A 20,262-nucleotide genomic window follows, 5' to 3' on the forward strand; every position below is an offset into this window, starting at 1 on the left:
GATGTTAATAATCATTTAGGTCATATTAAACCAAGAAGTTCAGTATGAGAAATAAAAATTACAGGCCAGGGCGCCTGGGTGGCTCAGTGGGTTAAGCCGCTGCCTTCGGCTCAGGTCATGATCTCAGGGTCCTGGGATCGAGTCCCGCATCGGGCTCTCTGCTCAGCAGGGTGCCTGCTTCCTCCTCTCTCTCTCTCTCTCTCTGCCTGCCTCTCTGCCTACTTGTGATCTCTCTCTGTCAAATAAATAAATAAAATCTTTAAAAAAAAAAAAATTACAGGCCATTCTCTTATAAACATATATGTAAAAATTCTAAATGAAATACTAGTAAGCTGAATCCAATAATGTATAAAAAAAATATCAGAATCAGTTTGGGTTTATCTCGGGGAGTGCAATGTTGGTTTACAAGATCAACTAATACAAATCACCATAGTAACACATTAAAAAAAAAAACATATGGTCATTTCAATAGATACAAAAATGCATTTGCCAAAATTTAAGACACATTCAAGAGTAAAACAACAGATCTGAAATGGCAGAAGAAAAAAGTAAACTTGAAAACAGATTATGAAAGAATATCACATCTGAAGGTCAAAAATACTGAACAAAAATGAATCAAATCTCAAAGCTCTGTGGAACAAAATCAGGCATTCCAATATATATAGAACTGAAGTCCCAGAATGAAAGGAGAGGGGTGGAAAAAATATTTGATGAGATAATGAGTGAACATTTCTTCAATTTGGTGAAAAGAATCAACTTATAGGGACGATGGGTGGCTCAGTTGGTTAAGCAGCTGCTTTCAGCCCAGGTCATGATCCCAGTGTCTTGGGCTCGAGTCCCACATCGGGCTCCTTGCTTGGCAGGGAGCCTGCTTCTCCCTCTGCCTCTACCTGCCACTCTGTCTGCCTGTGCTCACTCTTGCTCCTCTCTCTCTCTGACAAATAAATAAATAAATAAAATCTTTAAAAAAAAAAAAAGAATCAATTTATAGATCCCATGAAGCTTAATGAACTCAAATAGAAATATAGAAAGAATCACATGTAAACATACAAACTCTTAAGACCCTAAGACAAGGAGAAAAATCTTGAAAGGAGCAAGAGAAAAATGACATAGAAAATACAGAAACCAAAGACACGGTAATTGGTTCACTCAGGAATTGGCTCCTTGAGAAACAATGGAAACCAGAAGGCACTGGAATGATACACGCAAAGTACCAAAAGAAAACACTGTCAACTAAGAATTCTATTTCCAGTGAAACTATGCTTCAAAAATGAAGGCAAAATGATGTATTTCTATATAGATGAAAACTGAGAGAAGTTCCCGCCAGCAGACCTGAACAGCAGAAATAGTAAAAAATGTTTTTCAGGCTGAAGGGAAGGTAGTGAAGATGGTAAAGCTGAGTACACAGAATGAAGAACATCAACAATGGTAAGAAGCTGGTAGGTATGACAGAATGTGTCTGCACTACTTTTTCTCTTAATTTCTATAGAAGACATAATATAACTATTTATAATAAAATACAACACCATCTTGCTGGGATTTCAATATAGATACAGTTACATATACATAACATAGATATAACATAGACATAGTTAACATCTGTAACGTGTTATGACCATATCATAAAGGCCGGAGGATGGATCGAAGTCCCTATATTTTACTGGAAATGTATCATTATTAACCTAAATATATAGTAATAAATTAAAGATGCACACTGTAACCTCCAGAGCAAAATTAAAAATACATTAAGAGGGGCGTCTGGGTGGCTCAGGGGTTTGAGCGTTTGACTCCTAGTTTCGGCTCAGGTCACGATCTCATGGGTTGTGGAGTGAAACCCCACGTTGGGCTCTGTGCTCAACAGAAAGTCTGCTTGAAGATTCTCTCTGTACCCCCCACTTGATTTCTCTCATGCGTGTTCTCGCTAAATAAAGAAATCTTTAAAAAGAATTTAAAAATTAAACTATAGTTTAAAAGTCCATAAAAAAATTAAATAGCAAAACATCAGACCTAAATCCAACCATAACAATAATCACATTAAATGTGAATTGACTAGACACTGCCATCCAGAGGGGTATCATATTGGATTAAAAATGCAAGATCTTTGCTTTCACTTCTTTTGGGTATATACCCAGAGGGGAAATGCCGGATCAAATGGTAATTCTGTTTAATTCTTTTCAAGAACTGCCATACTTTTTTCCACAGCAGCTGTACCATTCTCCCTTACCACCATTAATGCACAAGGGTTCCGATTTCTGTATATACACCCCACCATCTGTTATTTTTCACTTTGATAGTAGCCATCCTAATGGTGTGAAGTGGTGTCTCACTGTGGTTGTGATTTGCATTTTCCTAGTCATTAGTGACATTGAGCATCTTTTCCTGTGTTTATTGGCTATTTGGGTATATATATATTTTGGATGAATGTGTATTCAAGGCCTTTGCGCATTTTTTAATTAGGTTGTTTTTGTTGTTGTTGAGTTGTAGGAGTTCTTTTTATACCGTAGATATTAATCTCTTATCAGATAGGATTTGTAAATATTTTCTCTCATCCTGTGGACTGCCTTTACACTCTGTAGACAGTGCTGACTACACAAAAGTTTTTAATTCTAGTGAAGACTATTTTTTTCTTTTGCTACCTGTTCTTCCGATCAATGTCCAAGAAATCATTAACAAATCCAATGTCATGAAGCCTTTCCCTTATATTTTAGGAAGTTTAAAATTTTAGCTATTAATGTTTTGGTCTTTGATCATACTGGGTTAATTTTTGTACAGTGTAAAGTAAGAACCCAAATTCATTTTCAGAAAAGTGAACATCCAATTTTCAAAACATCATTTATTGAAAAGATTCTCCTTGTTTTTAATCTGGTGTTTTTTTACATGAGGTTTTTCACACCTGGGCTCTTGAGCCAAGAAGATCTGAGTTCAAATCCCAGTCCTGCCATTTACTATCTATGGGACCTTGGACAAATTACTTAACCTTTCAGAATCTAAAATGGAGGTAACAATTTTTATTTCACGGGGTTTTGTAGGATCAAATGACATCACCCATCTACAGTGCCTCCTACACAACCAGCCCTCTCTATGATGCAGTAGGTATTGTTGTTATTACCAGTACATAAAGCATACGGAACTCTGTTAGGGAAGTTACCAAGAAGATGTGACCACCAGTTTACCTATGAGCTGGACGTGGGAGATCAGCGGTCCTCACCTCCCTCCCCTCCCCCGTCCTCAGAATGCGGGTTCTGCTTGCCTTTCCTGCTCCCAGCGGCCACTCCAAGGACACGGCCTTGAGATGGTGATGTGGTGCTGAGAACATCTACAGTCCATGTGACTAAGCCCAGTTAGGGCCTCTATTTAGCCTTTTACGATGTGGCAGGTGACTGTGCGCATGGACACACTGGTCTTGCTGCTGTCCAAGAAAAGCCTCACGTGTTAAGTTCTTGCTGTTTCTTAAAACTGCTACCTACCAACCCGGAGCGGCCTGCCTCTCTTGCTAGTCTTTCCCTGCCCTCTGAACATAAAGGCCAGTTTCAGATTATACCCGGGGAGCTCTGTGAGGGTTACGAGCCAACAAACTCTCAATATATAAAAAGACTCAAATACCATACAATAAAATATCATTTAGCCATAAAAGGGAATGAAGTACTGATAGATGCTATAATATGGATAAACCGTGAAAACATTAAGTGAAAGACATGAGTCACGAAAGACCATGTATTGTATGATTCCATTTAAAAGAAATGTCTACAATATGCAATTCTGTAAAGACAGAAAGCAGATTAGTGGTTGCTTAGGGCTAGGTGGGTGGGACAAAGATGAGAAAATTAGGGAGTGGTAGTTAAAGGCTGTGAGGCTTCTGGGGTGATGAAATGTTCCAGAATTTATTGTGGTGATGGTTGGACAATTCTATGAATACGGTAAAAACCAATGAGTTGTATACTTTAAATGGGTGAACTGTAAGGAACAGAAATTATTTCTCAATAAAGCAATTGCAAAAAAGACTTAAATAATGCTTAACAAGTAAATATTCAGGATAAGAGGTCCTATTTATGCCAAATATTCTCCAGCTGAATTCTTCTCATTGTGATCATCCTATGAAATATTTCTAAATCTAAAAATCTTTTTTAAACTGAAAAGTACAGAAAATAACCTAATGACACCCATGGATCTGTAGACCAGTTTTAACATGTCCATATTTTACTACATTTGCTTCAGATCTCTCTTTTCTTTTTAGAAGTAAAACGAACAGACACAGCTGCTGGTAGCCCTTATACACATGGTTCTTTAAAGCGTCCTTCTGACTCAGGGTGCACACCATTAAGTGGGAGGATAACTGTTAAGATGATGGCAACAGGGCGGAGAGATAAGTGGTGATTAAAATAAAACATCATGACAGCATTACATACCCAGGCATGTTCACAATGTACTAACCAGCGAACTCTTTGGGAATTCTACTTTGAAAAGTCTGGAAAATGTCCATCATCTCTCCATGCCTTATTATCTATTCTGCATATCCAGAAAACCAAAAACATGCATTACCTGTGAAAGTAGAGTCTGCATGATTGAATTGGCCAGCTGAGAGTTCCTTCGAAGGACGTCATAGAAGCCCTGAGAGGAGGCCAACAGTAAGCTCTTTAACAGATACACTAGTGATATGAACAATCACAAATTTAAAACAATACTCTTCCTCTACCTTATTCTCAATTCTTTGAAAAACACTGAGACCATATTTGAAGGAGAAATGATTCAGGAAGTTTAGAGTATTTGCCTGAAAAGAGATCTCTGATCACTGAGAACTGGATTAATATACTGACCATAACTGTTGCAATTTTTAAACAGTAGGTCACTTCTGGCTTTGGAGTACTCTGCTCCTTTATGGTGAAGAATGTCCCAAGCTTCATTCTTTTCTCCATCCTTCATTAAGTCTTCCCTTCTAGGACATTACGTCCACTTAAGTTTCCAGTGCTTTGAAAGTGTCTCCTGGCCCTAAGCAGCCTAATGCAAATGACTGTGTGGTATTTCTTCCCATCCAGAAATTCCCAGTCATAGTTTAAAACTACTTAAATTAAGGGGCACCTGGGTGACTCACTCAGTTAAGCACTCGACTCCAAACTTCGGCTCAGATCATGATCTCAGGGTTGTGAGATCGAGCGCCATGTCAGGCTCTGCACTGGATATAGAGTCTGCTTAAGATCCTCTCTCCCTCTTTCTCTCCCTCCCTCTGTACCCACTCCCCGCCAAAAAAAAAAAAAAACAATTTAAATTAAAACCCTGGGGGAAACTTTCTTTTTGGAACCAGGAAAAGATTGTACAGTTCATCTTTGAGAAAAAGCAAATGAGAGTTGATTCCCTAAAAATTTTCTTAAGGAAAATTATCCCTAAGTTTTCTACTAATGTATAATGATAAAAGACACTTGTGGTCTTGGCACAAAAATCTGTAGATGTAATCAAGAAATAGTATACAGGCAGAAACAGACTTAGTACGCATAAAGAAGGCAATACTGTCTAGACAAGTGATTAACCTGGAGAAAAGATAACTCCTTATATATTATAGCAAGACCGATTTCAGATGGACTAACAGATAAACAAAATAGGAAAAAACTAGAAGAAATATTAGTGAATATTCACTGGAAAGCTATGGGCTCTTCACACATAAAAATAACATATCTTAAAGGAAAAGATCAATAGATTTAAACAACCAAAAATTAGTATTTTTGTACGAAAAGTATCATCATCATTGTCATCACCACCACCACCAAGAATGGCAATCTGGCCTACACTTGCAACAAAGTTGACCACTAGTGTTAATATCAATATATAAAAAGTTTTTACAAACTGATGATGTATCATCTTTAATGATAAATGAATACCAATATTCTAACAGATCAGTCTACGATCCTTATCAAGTTAATTTTTAAAATTTGGAGCTAGATAAGGGCAGGGATTCTTTTTTGCACATGGATGACTGCAGAAAAGTCAAAATAGTAGGTCTGAGACTTATCCTTAGTAAAGTCTGCTTGCAAGGCTGGCCCTTGGTGGGCAGCTGGGAATCTGGGAATAAAGAGTCTTCTACACGGACACAAAGTCTTTCCTAAATGACAGGTTTATTGTGCATACACTGTACAATGTGGTTTATGCTCAGTATCTTGATTTTCTTCTGGGTGTTTGGAATTTTGGCCAGCCATTACAAACTACCAATCCTAATTGCATCAAACAAGAGTGAACTACACTTTTATATCAGAAAAAATTTTACGAAAATAAAAAGGATTATTAGTTCAGGTTTGCTACGTTCTTTCCATTCTGATTTACCTCGTAAAGCATAAGTCGAACATCAGCCTGCTGACCTAAGCATCTCCTCAAACTATCCATGATCTCAAGGCAAAAGGCTTCATTGGCAACAGAATTGTAACGGCTGTGGACATCCACATGGACCTGAAAGGAGGACAGGACAGTTCACCAAATTAATTTTCTTAAAGCAGGTAAAATGACCCTCTATTCTTGGTCAGAAACTTAGACTTAGCTTTCCTCGCATGCCAAAACCCCGGACTGAGGCCAGCCTTACAATTATCACAAGACTATGGTAAGTGCCACTCTTACTCTGGTTTAGAATAAGAATTTTCAAACATTTTACCATTAACTCTTGTCAGTCCCTTAAGGTCTTCCTTGACAAAGTCAGCTGCTTATTAGGAAGGCACACAGATGATTTCACGCCATGAGAATCCAGGAGTCGTAATAAGTTTTACTTAAAAGGCCTAAAATGCTACCTTTAAATTTCTTTAATAGTTGGCAGAATCTAGATCTTTTTGCTTCCACAAAATCCCAAGAGGTTTAGAGGTGAGTAATTTTTAGTTTAGAAATGGACAACAGGCGCCTGGGTGGCTCAGTGGGTTAAGCCTCTGCCTTTGGCTCAGGTCATGATCTCAGGGTCCTGGGATCAAGGCCCACATCTGGCTCTCTGCTCAACGGGAAGCCTGCTTCCCCGATCTCTTTGCCTGCCTCTCTGCCTACTTGTGATCTCTCTATCAAATAAATAAATAAAATCTTAAAAAAAAAAAATCTTAAAAAAAAAAAGAAAAAGGAAATGGACAAGACAAAGAATAACAGCCCTTGTTTGATTTACATAATAAATCCAGTGGCTGTAGCCGGAGACTCCTAATCCTTACTCCAGGCCTGTCTGAGGTAGTGCATTCTGAGCAGTCGAATCCCCACTCTTCCCGTCACTACTTCTATATCCCTGTGCAAGTTATTTAACCTTCCTGGGCCTTAGTCTTCTCATCCTTAAGATGGGGATGCTGATAATACATTGATACCCTGTGCCCCTAGTATTTAATCTGTGCCAATGTTATAAACAAAAGTCTTGTATAGCTACACTAGAATAAAGGATTCCTGATAAAACTGTCACATTAACTTGTTATTCAAAAGTCATATAGTACAAATTTAAGGTATAAAAACAATTTTATTGCTCCGAAATCTGGATTACCAAAAAAACTGTGAAAAGTTTTATTTCCTCAGATTACCAGGCTTACTAACAGTTCAGGTGCAAAGTACATAAACTTCTAAAAAGAGGGATAATAACAGCATTTAGATGCAGACACTCAGGTTCCAGATCATTTGTACAACCCGAACAGCAGGGGAAAGCACAGCCTGCACACCCCCAGCCCCTGCCCCCGACGCACATCACGGTGCCGTGTGCACAGGTCTTACCTGGCTGACGCTGATGGACTGACTGCACTGAGAGGAAGACAAGCTACCGAGGACCTTAAAATTCTTCAGGAGCAGCAAAAAGCCAGCAACCGCAGATTTTCGGGCATCAAGCTGGCTAGCTCAGGAAGAGACAGAGAGGTAGTTAACAAACAGCACTAAATTCACAGGAATAGGCTTCGGGGTCAGACAAATCCAGTTAGTTCTGTACAAGAAGGAATACGTTATGAAGCATGGAGCAAAATAAAATGAATTTATATACTCAACATAAGCATCAGCTGTTCCTGGCAGTTAGTGGTAGAGGAATTCGGCTGATTTGCGCTCTCACGATCTACTCAACCCATGACGCTATCTATACTTTCTTCTACGTGGGGAACGCCGAGAACAGAGTACTGAGAAGCTATCCAATGGGCCAATGACTGAAATATAAGTAGGAAATACCAAAGGGAATTGTTGATTTTCTGTGTCTGAAGGACTCCTCTCTTTCTTCACAGAGGAGTATAGTACTTGGTGCCTTGTAAACCCTCCGTCCAGAAAAACAAGACACTCGTCTCCCTGACTTGTCTGACTCTCATCTGACTAATTCATGGAGGTGCTACGACAAAGCAATTTTGTTCTGACAGACACGTCTCTGGGTAAAGAATAACAAAAAACTGTCAGTTCTAGAAAACAGATAATTACTAGTTGTTCCCCAGGTATCCACAAATGCATTATAAAATAGCCAATGTGATACTGAACATCTCATATTTATTTATTTATTTATTTATTTATTTATTTATTTTAATTTTATTTATTCATTTGACAGAGAGAGATCACAAGTAGGCAGAGAGGCAGGCAGAGAGAGAGAGAGAGGAGGAAGCAGGCTCCCCGCTGAGCAGAGAGCCCTATGCAGGACTCGATCCCAGGACCCTGAGATCATGACCCGAGCCGAAGACAGGGGCTTAACCCACTGAGCCACCCAGGCGCCCTATTTATTTATTTTTTAAAAAGATTTTATTTATTTATTTGGCAGACAGAGATCACAAGTAGGCAGAGAGGCAGGCAGAGAGAGAGGAGGAAGCAGGCTCCCCACTGAGCAAAGAGCCCGATGTGGGGCTCGATCCCAGGACCCTGGGATCATGACCCGAGCTGAAGGCAGAGGCTTTAACCCACTGAGCCACCCAGGTGCCCCCTGAACATCTCATATTTAAAGTACCAAATATTTCTACCCATTACTGGTTTCACAACACTTTTTAGGAGGCAAGATCATCATCTCTAGCTTATACACTAAGAAATTAAGGAAGAGAGATCCAGGAGGCATTGGCTAAACCAAAAAACCTCACACTGCTTAACAGTTTATGAGGTCTACAGTCATTAGATCACAGTTCTTTTTTTTTTTTTTAAAGATTTTATTTATTTATTTGACAGAGAGAGATCACAAGTAGGCAGAGAGGCAGGCAGAGAGAGAGAGAGGAGGAAGCAGGCTCCCCGCTGAGCAGAGAGCCCGATGCGGGACTCGATCCCAGGACCCTGAGATCATGACCTGAGCCGAAGGCAGCGGCTTAACCCACTGAGCCACCCAGGCGCCCCTAGATCACAGTTCTGATCAATGTTCACTAAAGTGAGTTTCCTGAATATTTTAAGGTGTTTCTCTCTCTCTCTCTTTTAAATCATTTTATTTATCTGACAGAGAGGGAACACAAGCAGGGGTAGTGGGAGAGGCAGAAACAGGCTCTCCACTGAGCAAGGAGCCTGATACAGGGCTGGATCCCAGGACCCCAGGATCATGACCTAAGCCGAAGGCAGACACTTAACAACTGAGCCACCCAGGCGCCCCTGATATCTTCCTTTTCAGAACTATTGCCAGTTGGCACTAAACCTTGTCCTGAAGATTATTCTAAGGGTGTTAGCAGAGTACCTGAGATCAAACTTTGAATTCTAGCCCCATCAACCTCTGTTTGACTTTTGGAAAGTCACTTATCTTCTCTAAGATAGTTTCCTGATCTGCATAGTGGAAACTAATAATTCTGACTTTGTATGGTTACTCTGAAAACTGAATGAGAGAAGGAAGCCTGAACTCAGCACAGGCCTTGCTTGACGAAAGGTGTTCTGTTGGGTCAGACACCTGCGTGACCACCGTGAATGGGCCATATGACGAGCTAGCAGAGAGGATGGTGTGTAACGTCAGAAGGCTTTTACTTGCATGGGAGGCTCCATACCTGGCAAACATGGCTTTCCGAAGGACAAGTATCAAGGAGTCTCTCACTGACATACTGATTTTGAGAAGGGGCTGGAGGACAAAGAACAAGTGGGTAAACAAAACAAAACAAAACCCAAGTTTATTAGCCTTAGTTCATTTCTACCCAATACTGTTACACTGTGGCTTATATAAGGAAATTTAGTTCTATTTTTAAATACATGATTTGATATTTATTACACTTAGTAAGGACAATAGAATACACTGAAATACTAAATTTAAACTAATTATGAATGTCTTTAAACCTATTGTCTCAATTTTCTGAGGGCTCTTCAATCACTTCACTAACTTGAAACTGAGTAAAAGAGAGAGAACTATGACAGGAAGAAGGGGTAAACTTGGAAATAGAGTCTAGCTCAGTGCTCCTGCCCTTTTAATACAAAACTTTATGCTTTAGAATCAGGGATACAGAATTTCTAGACTTATGAAGAATCACATAAGACTTTTGTTAGGTAGTTCAACCTCAGTCTTGTCGAGTTCCTTAGGAGTCAGAAGACTTACCTGTACTGCCTTCAGTAGCCCTTGTGCAGTTTGAAGGGGCAGAAAGGAAAAATAATCAAAAGTTTCTGTGATTTTAGAAGAACAACTCTGAAGAACTAAGGGAGCGTACACGATGATACTGGAAAGCAGATCTGAAAAAGAGAATCTATAGTGAGTTGTCTCAAATAATAAAGATATTACAAGTAAAGGGAAAATAAATATGGGAAAAGAAATGGTAAAAAGTTTTTTGTTTCTAAATAAAATCTTGAAAAAAAAAAGTTTTTTGTTTCTTTTCCCAAATCAAGTATACTGCAAAATAAATTTCTACTAATCCTGTATCTTTTTCTCTGGTCAGTGTAACCAGAATACTTCAAACTTTCTTCTGTGATAATATTAAGACTACAAAAATTAATCTAAAAGAAGGGAAGAAATCCAATATGCTGACAAGACAAGTAGCATATGACTTCCTATTTCCAAGCTAAAGTAAATCAACAAATATTTATGAACTTTTACTACGTGTAATCACAGTATAGTCTTAACCATAAAACATGGTGTCTCTTCCTTCAAGAATTTTAATTTAGGTTAGGAGTCAAGAAAAATACATTTTGAAAGAACTGAAGAGGTAGATAACAGATCAACACCGAACATCTATTAACCCCAAACACAGTTTATTTCCTAGCAAATGTCAAAGCCTAAAGAGGAGCTCAAAGGAAGAGGAGACTATGACGGGTTGGTGTGCTTTAGGAAAATGAAGAGAAGAATTTAAGCTGGATTCTAAAAGAAGGCTGACATTGAGATCCACCAAGAACCAGAAAGGCCTGCTAGATATAAAGGGAAAAGCAGGAGGTAAACACGTAAAAGTACAGGACAAATTCAGAAAATGGTGGGAAATCTGTGGAGCCAGGGTGAAGGATACAGAAAAATAAGTAAGTGAAGTGAATGTTAAAAAGGCAGGATGGATCAAACTGTCAGGGACTTTAAGGGCCAGGATAAAGAGCTGATTGTTTATTAAAGGTGGCACTGGTGACTTCTGAGAGGTATTTTAGGAATACTTATCTGGTGGCGTATGCAGGCTGAGTTGCTGCAGAGAGAAGAGAAAGCAGGTTCATCAGCTGGAAGCTGTGATGACGGTCTAAGAGCAAGACTATGATTGCAAACTAGGTAACGGGAAGGGTGGGGAGAAAAGGTACAAAAATGAAGAAAAAATGAAGAGTAATAGGGGAAAAAAGAGAACTTAGGTATCAAATATGTTGGAGAAGATAAAAAGGAATTCCAGCTTCTGGAACGTGGAGAACCAGGCTTCAAGTAATAGAAATACTGATAATCGAGAGGGGAATTTGTTTGAAGAAAACTATTGCATTTGAAATAAAAGGAAAACCTAAATAGAAATATCCAACAGGAATGGAGGCACTGAACTCAGGAAAGAAGACAATATTGATATAAAGATTTGGAAGCCATGTCTACCAAAGCCCACAAAAATAACTGAAGCCATGAAAGTAGGCATAACGTCTGTAAGGAAAAGAATGTATAAAAAGAGGAACAGACTTCTGCTTCCCACCATCATGGAATACTGGTGACCAGATTTTCCTCCCACTTCTTTTATTTTTAAACTTTTATTTGTCAGAGAGACAGAGAGGGCAAGTAAGCACAAGCAGTGGAAAGCAGCAGGCAGAGGGAGAAGCAGGCTTCTTGCTGAACAGGGAGCCTGATGTGGAACTTGATCCCAGGACCCTGGGATTGTGACCTGAGCTGAAGGCAGATGCTTAACTGACTGAGCAACCCAGGAGATCTATACTCCCACTTTAAACAATAATAATACAAAAGGTCAAATGTCGAGGGCGATGCTCCAGGGGCCTGGAGATCCGGCAACCGCAGAGCTTTGCAAATGGCACCTGGCGATTTGCCAGAAGGTGTGTCTAGAGTGACTGATCAAAAACAGGAAGTACTATCTATTGGCTGTTGAACTACTGCTATGCTGTGGGTACTTGGTAACAAGCTTAAGATTGGTGGATGCATATTGCTGTCTATGCTGATTGGCTTAGCTCCCCTATATAAGCGATGGCGATATGAAATAAAGGAGCCCGCTTTTTTGAAACCCAACGGGAGGGAGAATCGTTATCATCGCTGCGGGACGGCAATAGTCAAATGATACTGACCAATATTTTTCAGATCCCAGACAGCAAGTAGTACAGGCCCATGATCCCTGAGAGAAAGGAAATGCACAGGGTGAGCCTTATGACTGCACCATCTTACTGCCTGGCAAGTCTCGAGGCAGCAGCACAGAGGGGAAACTCTGAGTCCAGTGGTTTTCCCAATTTAAAGAGTTGGAGGGGGGCATTTGGGAAAGCTAAAGTGGTAAGAATTCACAGGGCAGAGTACTAGAAAGGAAAGAGATACATGGGAAGAAGGCTCTGGACAAGTGCAAGAAGCTCCCTTTATATGTCAACTGTGCTCTGGTAGGTGTATGACTGTGAGGAAGCTACAAAAGCCAAGGAAAGACTCACCAGCAAGGAGCAGGAAGGTTTCTCAGAGGTCACAAAGGACATGAAATTGCAGACACCTTCTAATAGATAAAATTCTATACTCAGAAAGATACAAATGTCTAAATATGAAAAATTTACTGGATGAGGGCAAGAGCGGAGGAAAAGATCACTGCAGAACAGAAGATTTGGGAACTGGAAGCTCTACCAATACAAATTATCTAAAGTGAAACAGAGTAAAAAGGACTAAAAATGAAAATCTGTGAGCTATGTAACAACGTAAGGCACCCTACTACATACACAATGTTGTGGGGTTGGGGGTAGGGGTGGGAGATGCGTGTGCTGATGGGAGGGAGACAAAAGAGAAAAGTTTTTTTGTTTTGTTTTTGTTTTTTTAAAGATTTTTATTATTTATTTGGCAAAGAGAGATACAGTGAGAGAGGGAACACCAGCAGGGGGAGTGGGCGAGGGAGAAGGAGGCCTCCTGTGGAGCAGGGAGCCTAATGCGGGGCTCAATCCCAGAACCCTGGGATCATGACCCGAGCCAAAGGCAGACACTTAACCACTGAGCCACCCAGGTGCCCCAGAAAAAAGTTTTTGAAAAAATAATCTCAAAATGTTCCAAACCCAGTGAAAACCATAAACCTGCATATCCAAGAAGCTTCACAAATTCCAACCACCAGAAACATGGAGAAAGCTATACTAAAGCATATCATAATTAAATTCCTTAAAACCACAGATATAGAGAAAATCTGAAAAGAAAAACTTATATAGAGAGGGAAAAGGATATGAATGAAAACTGACTTCATATTAGAAATGATGAAAACCAAAAGAATAGGAAAGGAACATCTTTAGAGCACTAAAAGAAAAAAAAAACCCTGTCAATTCTATACCCAGCAAAAATATCTTTCAAAAAACTAACATTAAATGAAGACTTTCTGTGACATACAGAAGAACCCAACAATGGCACATCAAAAGTTAAAGGCAGTTAAGACAGAAAGTGATACTGGATAGAATCTGGAGCTAGGGGCACCTGCCTGGGTGGCTATCAGGTAAGCATTGGTCTTCAGCTTGGATAATGATCTCAGAGTGCCGGGATCACGGCCCACATCGGGCTCCCTGCTCAGCAGGGAGTCTGCTTCTCCTCTGCCCCTCACCCTGCTCGTGCTAATAAATAAATAAAATCTTAAAAGAAAGAAACAAAGAAAGATGTCTGGATCTACACAAAGAGGAAAGCACCAGAAATGGTAAATGCATGGGTAAAAATAAAAGACCTTTTAAAAAATTCTTGAAAGACAACTGACTGTTTAAAGCAAACATAACAATTCAGATATAATTCAATAAACAGAGAAGTGAAATATACGAGAATCAAATCACAGGAGAGGAAATGGATGTATCCTGCTGAGGTATACCACTACTTAAAGGTGAACTGTAGTTTAGTTATAGATGTACCATAAACCCTAAAGCAACCTAAAAGAAAACAAAACACAGGTAGAAGTAATCAAAAGAAAAACATGGAATTGAAAAAAATTCAACCCAAAAGAACACAGAAAGGAGAAAAAAGGGATCCAAGTACAGATGGACAAAATAGGAAACAAAGAGCCAGATAATAATCACATTTTAAAAATCACATTAAATGCAAATGGTATGTCCCAATTTAAAGTCCAAGATGATCGGAAGAGATTAAAAAAGACACAATTGTATGTTGTCTACAAGAAACCCAGGTTAACTATAAAGATATAAATAAGTTAAAACTAAAAAGATGAAAAAAATATACCATGCTAACACAGACCAAAAGAAAATTGGAGAGAGGCACCGGGGTGGTACAGTGGGTTAAGCACCCGATTCTTGATTTCGGCTCAGGACGTCATCTCAGGGTCAGGAGATGGAGCTCTGCATGGGCTCTGTACTCAGCACAGAGTCTGCTTAAGATTCTCTCTCCTTGTCCCTCTGCCCCTCCCACTCAATGCTCTCTCTCTCAAATAAATAAATCTTAAAAAAGAAAGGAAGAAAGAGAACTGGAGAAGTTATAGTAATATTCAACGTAGACTTCAGAACAAATAATATTCCTAGGAACAAAAAAGATCATTTCATAATGATTAATAGGTCAATTAACCAAGGGGACATAACAATCCTAAATGAGTATATGTCCCTATTAACAAAGTTAAGATACATAAAGCTAGAACTGATAAAACTGAAAGAAGCAGACACATCTACAATTACAAAGTCAGAGATCTCAACATTCCTCTCTTAATAATTAACAGAGGAAGTAGATGGAAAATCTGTAAGGATACAGAAGACTTGAATCATCTGATTTGAGTTATGGAAAACTGCACCTATTCTTTTCAAAAGCACAAAGAACATTTTTCAAAATAGGCCGTATTCTGAGAATGAAACAAGTCTCAATAAATTTTTAATTTATTTTTTAAAAGATTTTATTTATTTATTTGACAGAGACACAGTGAGAGAGGTAACACAAGCAGGAGTGGGAGAGGGAGCAGCAGGGAGCCCAATGCAGGGCTCGATCCCAGGACCCTGAGATCATAAGGCCGAAGGCAGAGGCTTAACCCACTGAGCCACCCAGGTGCTCCACTAATGCAATTTTTGATGGAAATTTACAGTTTTATGTTTGTATTAGGGGAAAAAAGTCTCAAATTAATGACCTAAGCTTATCTAACAACAACAAAAAAAGCATAGATTAAACCCAAAGGAAGCAGCAGAAAAGAAACAAAAAAGAGCAGAAATATACTAAACTAAAAACAGAAACAGAAAAATTCAGTGAAACTAAAAGCTGTTTAAGATTTATAAAATTGATAAATCTTTTGCATCAGTGGTAAGAAGAAGATGCACATAATGGTTCTCAGGAATAAGAAAAGGCACATTGATAAAGAACCTAGAGTCATTAAAAGGAATATTCTCAACAACTTTATGGCAATAAATTTAATAAATCAGATGAAATGGTTAAATTCCCTGAAAGACATAAACTACCAATGTTCACCCAGAAGACTTAGATAACTTAACAGACCTGTTTTTATTAAACAAATCTTAGTTAAAAGCCTTCACACAAATGAAAGGAAACTTGGAACATCAGGAAGGAAGAAAAAGCAATGTAAACATCCAGGTAAACAGACCACAAAGGGCCAGATAGTAGCTATTTTAGGTTATGGGCCATATGGTATAAACAACAGCTACGCAACTCTGTTGATATAATGTAAAAGCAAGATAGAAGACACATCAATGATGAAGCCTGACTATATTCCAATAAAACTATACTTTATAAACTCTGAAATCTAAATTTTTCGCATGATATGAAATATTCTTCTTTTAATTTTTTTCAACCACTTACAAGACCAAAATAAACCTAAAGCAAGCAAAAGGTAAGAAATTAGCAGAGGGGTCTCTGGGTGACTCAGTCTGTTAAGCATCCAGCTCTTGGTTTTGGCTCAGGTCACGATCTCAGGGTTATGGCATCAAGCCCTGTGTCAGGCTCTGAGCTCAGCACAGAGTCTCCTTGAGACTTTTCCCCCTTCCTCTGCTCTTTCCCCTGCTTGTGTTTGCCCCTCCACCCTCCCCCAAATAAATGAAATTTTAAAAAAGAAGAAGAAATAAACAGAAATCAATGAAATTGCAAACAGAAAACAATGGAGAGCATTCAAACCAGAAGTTCGTTCTTTTGATAGATCAGTAAAACTGCAAATTCTCTAACCCAAACTGATGCAGAAAAAAATTATGGATATTAGGAAAGTTTTGATTTGCAAGTGACGTGGTTTCTATGTAGAAAATCCTAAAGAACTGCCAAAAAGCAGTTATAACTAATAAAGAGGGTCTAGCAATATTACAGGACATAAGATCAGTAGAATAAAGCAACCATTTCTACAAGCTACTGATTAACAATTAGAAATTGACATTTTAAAAAACATCGTGTACAATAGCATCAAAAAAATCAAATACTTAAGGATAAAGCTGACAAAAGATATGCAAGAACCATACTGAGGTCTACAAACAATGCTAGAAGAAATTAAAGATCTACATAAATGTAGAGATCCACTACATGGATGGGTTAGAAGATTCAATACTGTTAAGATGCCAATTGTCGGGCGCCTGGGTGGCTCAGTGGGTTAAGCCGCTGCCTTCGGCTCAGGTCATGATCTCAGAGTCCTGGGATCGAGTCCCGCATCGGGCTCTCTGCTCAGCGGAGAGCCTGCTTCCCTCTCTCTCTCTCTGCCTGCCTCTCCATCTACTTGTGATTTCTCTCTGTCAAATAAATAAATAAAATCTTTAAAAAAAAAAAAAAAAAGATGCCAATTGTCTCCCAAACTGATTGTAGATTCAAGGCAATTTCCATCAAAACGTGAGCAGGTCTTTTATGAAAACTGACAAGCCAATTCTACGACTTATTTGGAACTGCAGAGCACCTAGATTAGCCAAAAGTATTTTGTAAAACAAAATTGAGAGATTTACACTATTTAGGACTTAATACAAAGGTATATTAATCAAGACAAAAACAGATCACTGGAACAGAAGATTCCTAAAATAGACCCACATATATGTGGTTGATTTCAGCAAAGATGCCAAGAGTCCATGGTAATGCCAAGATAATCTTTTTAAAAAATTGTTTGGAAACATAGTGATCCGAAGGGGCATGTGCGCCTGAATGTTTATAGCAGCAATGTCCACAACAGCCAAACTATGGAAAGAATCTAGATGTCCATCAACAGATGAATAGATAAAGAAGATGTGGTATATATACAATGGAATACTATGCAGCCATCAAAAGAAATGAAATCTTGCCATTTGCAATGATGTGGATGGAACTAGAGGGTATTATGCTGAGCAAAATAAGTCAATCAAAGAAAGACAATTATCATATGATCTCCCTGATATGAGGAATTAGAGAGGTAGAGTAGGGGGTTTGGAGGGTAGGGAAGGAAAAAATGAAACAAGATGGGATCCGGAGGGAGACAAACCATAAGAGACTCTTAATCTCACAAAACAGACTGAGGGTTGCTGGGGGGAGTGGGTTAGGGAGAGGGTGGTGGGGTTATGGACATTGGGGAGGGTATGTGCTATGGTGAGTGCTGTGAAGTGTGTAAGCCTGACGACTCACAGACCTGTACCCCTGGGGCAAATAATACATTATACGTTAATAAAAATGATTAATAAAAAGAATTGTGTTGGAGCAACTGAATAAGCCAAAGGGCAGGGAGACTCTTCACACCATATATAAAATTTAACAAAAATGGATCATAGATCTAAGTATAAAAGCTATAACTAGTAGAAAATACAAGAAAAATCTTAGTGAATGTTAGCAATCTTCTGTTTAGGCAAGGACTCTTTAATACATGATACAAAAAGCAGGAAATGTAAAAAGTAACTGATAAATTGATAACTGATAAATTAAAAAAAACTCACTCTTCAAACAACATTGTTACAAACATGAAGTCAAACCACAGACTAGGAGAAAGTATTTACAACACACATCTGGGGGACCCAGGTGGCTCAGTTGGTTAAGAGTCTACCTTCGGCTCAGGTTGTGATCTCGAGGTTCTAGGATCAAACTCTGTATTGGGCTCTCCGCTCAGCAGGGAATCTGCTTTTCCCTCACTTTCCCGCTGTGCTCTCCCTCGCTCGCTCTCTCAGATAAATAATCTTAAAAAAAAAAAAAAAAAAGGCCGAAGATGGCAGAGGAATGGGCGAATCCTTTACAACCGGTCCCCTGAATTTAGCTAGAAATCTACCAAGCCACTCTGAACACCCAAGAAATCGCCCGAGATTTAAGATTATACACGTCTGGATCTCTATGGGGGCAGAGGACCATCAGTCAAGAGGTACAAAGGATGGAGCTGGGATTGCACAGGCAGATATTGGAGGATAAACAGAAGGGGGAGGGAGCCACCAGAAGCGAGCCACTGGAAAGTAATACCCCAGTGCAAAAGCGCCCTGTGATTGGGGACCAGCGATAGCTTGGAGACCAGAGGCTGCAAGACTGAAAGGAACTGGTAACAGTGCTCAAACAGAACAAAGGGGGTTAAGGGACAAATGCTGGGACTGAGCAGCCAGAGGCATGGACCTAACCCCTGGGACCAGCCACAGCTGCCACCCAACTGCACCTGAGAGGACCAGCAAGGACTTGAGTCAGTGGTCCCTAGGGCTGGTGACTGCCACTGTTGCAGCTGCCTCCACCGCCAATACCCGCACCCAAGGGGACTCAGCTTGGACCGGAGCTCACCTGGACCAGGATTACTGTGGTTTTGGTGGCATGGGGGCACAGAAACAAGCGGGAGCCTGGGTCAACCACTGAGAAGATTGCTGGGGGTGCGCACCAACTGTGGGAGGCTGTGGTTTTGGCAGTGCTTACAGAGGGGGTGTCTGTATGTTCTGGAGAATTCAGAGGAGCAGACTGTGCCTTCTGAGGCAGAGGTTGGGGTGCAGACAATTTACTTTGCTGACCCTCTGAAAAGGGGTGAAAGTCACTAGAGAACAAAAGCCTCCAGAGAACAAAAGCCCAAAAAACCTGTTTCCACGGAGCCCAGCCCCTTGATGGGGGAGGGCAGGGCAACTCCGCCCAAGCAGGATTCACTTAAAAACAACAGGGCAGGCCCCGCCCCCAGAAGACAAGCCGAAAGAACAAGAGGACAACTACCCCAGGGTCCCCATAAAACTATAAAACCCCAACACCAGGGGAAAATAGTATATTAAGCTCCTGGTGTTGTCTCATGGCCTGTATATTTCTTAGATATAACTTTTCTCTTTTTTTAATTCTGTTTCTAATTTTTTTTAACCTACTTATCATTTCAACTAGATGTTTAATATACTCTACAGTAACTTTTTAACTTGAACTTTATTTTTTTAAGTTTTTATTTATTTGACAGAGAGAGAGAAAGAGACAGCGAGGGAAGGAATACAAGCAGGGGAAGCGGGAGATGGAAAACCCACCTTCCTGTGGAGCAGGGAGCCAGGTGTGCGGCTCCATCCCAGGACCCGGGATCATGACCTGAGCCGAAAGCAAATGCTTAATGACTGAGCCACCCAGGCGCCCCTAACTTGGAACTTTTTCATCATTTCTTTTTTTTTCTTTTTTTCCTTTTTTTTTTTTTTTTTTTTTACATATATAGATGTAAGCTTCAATGTACTCCTTTTTCTCTATTCAATACTATCTTTATATATATATACACCAGTTTTAATTTCCCTGTATCTCTAGGAAGTAGAGTTCTCTAACAAAAACAAAATACACCCAGGAAGAACAGAAATAACCTTCTTTGCCCACACTGAGGGATTATAGCCACCTTCCTGTTAGCCCTACCTTTTATTCTGGGTTCTTTTTTTGGGAGTTTTGCTTTTTGTGGTCTTTTTGTTTTTGTACTT

General features: G+C 39.6%; 1 protein-coding gene across 5 annotated transcripts in view; it reads right to left on the bottom strand.

Annotated features, from left to right (window-relative positions):
* Positions 1 to 20,262, bottom strand: part of FANCI (FA complementation group I) — an 85,006-nt gene that overhangs the window by 23,594 nt on the left and 41,150 nt on the right. For all 5 annotated transcript variants that reach the window (XM_032342044.1, XM_032342042.1, XM_032342043.1 and 2 more), the window contains exons 15-19: positions 10,439 to 10,569; positions 9,900 to 9,970; positions 7,705 to 7,819; positions 6,310 to 6,432; positions 4,540 to 4,608 (exon numbers count right to left, since the gene is read on the bottom strand). In XM_032342044.1, the coding sequence (XP_032197935.1) occupies positions 4,540 to 4,608; positions 6,310 to 6,432; positions 7,705 to 7,819; positions 9,900 to 9,970; positions 10,439 to 10,569 (509 nt within the window). The remainder of the gene's footprint in view (positions 1 to 4,539; positions 4,609 to 6,309; positions 6,433 to 7,704; positions 7,820 to 9,899; positions 9,971 to 10,438; positions 10,570 to 20,262) is intronic.

This window comes from Mustela erminea, chromosome 5 (assembly GCF_009829155.1).
Source record: "Mustela erminea isolate mMusErm1 chromosome 5, mMusErm1.Pri, whole genome shotgun sequence".
NCBI lineage: Eukaryota > Metazoa > Chordata > Mammalia > Carnivora > Mustelidae > Mustela > Mustela erminea.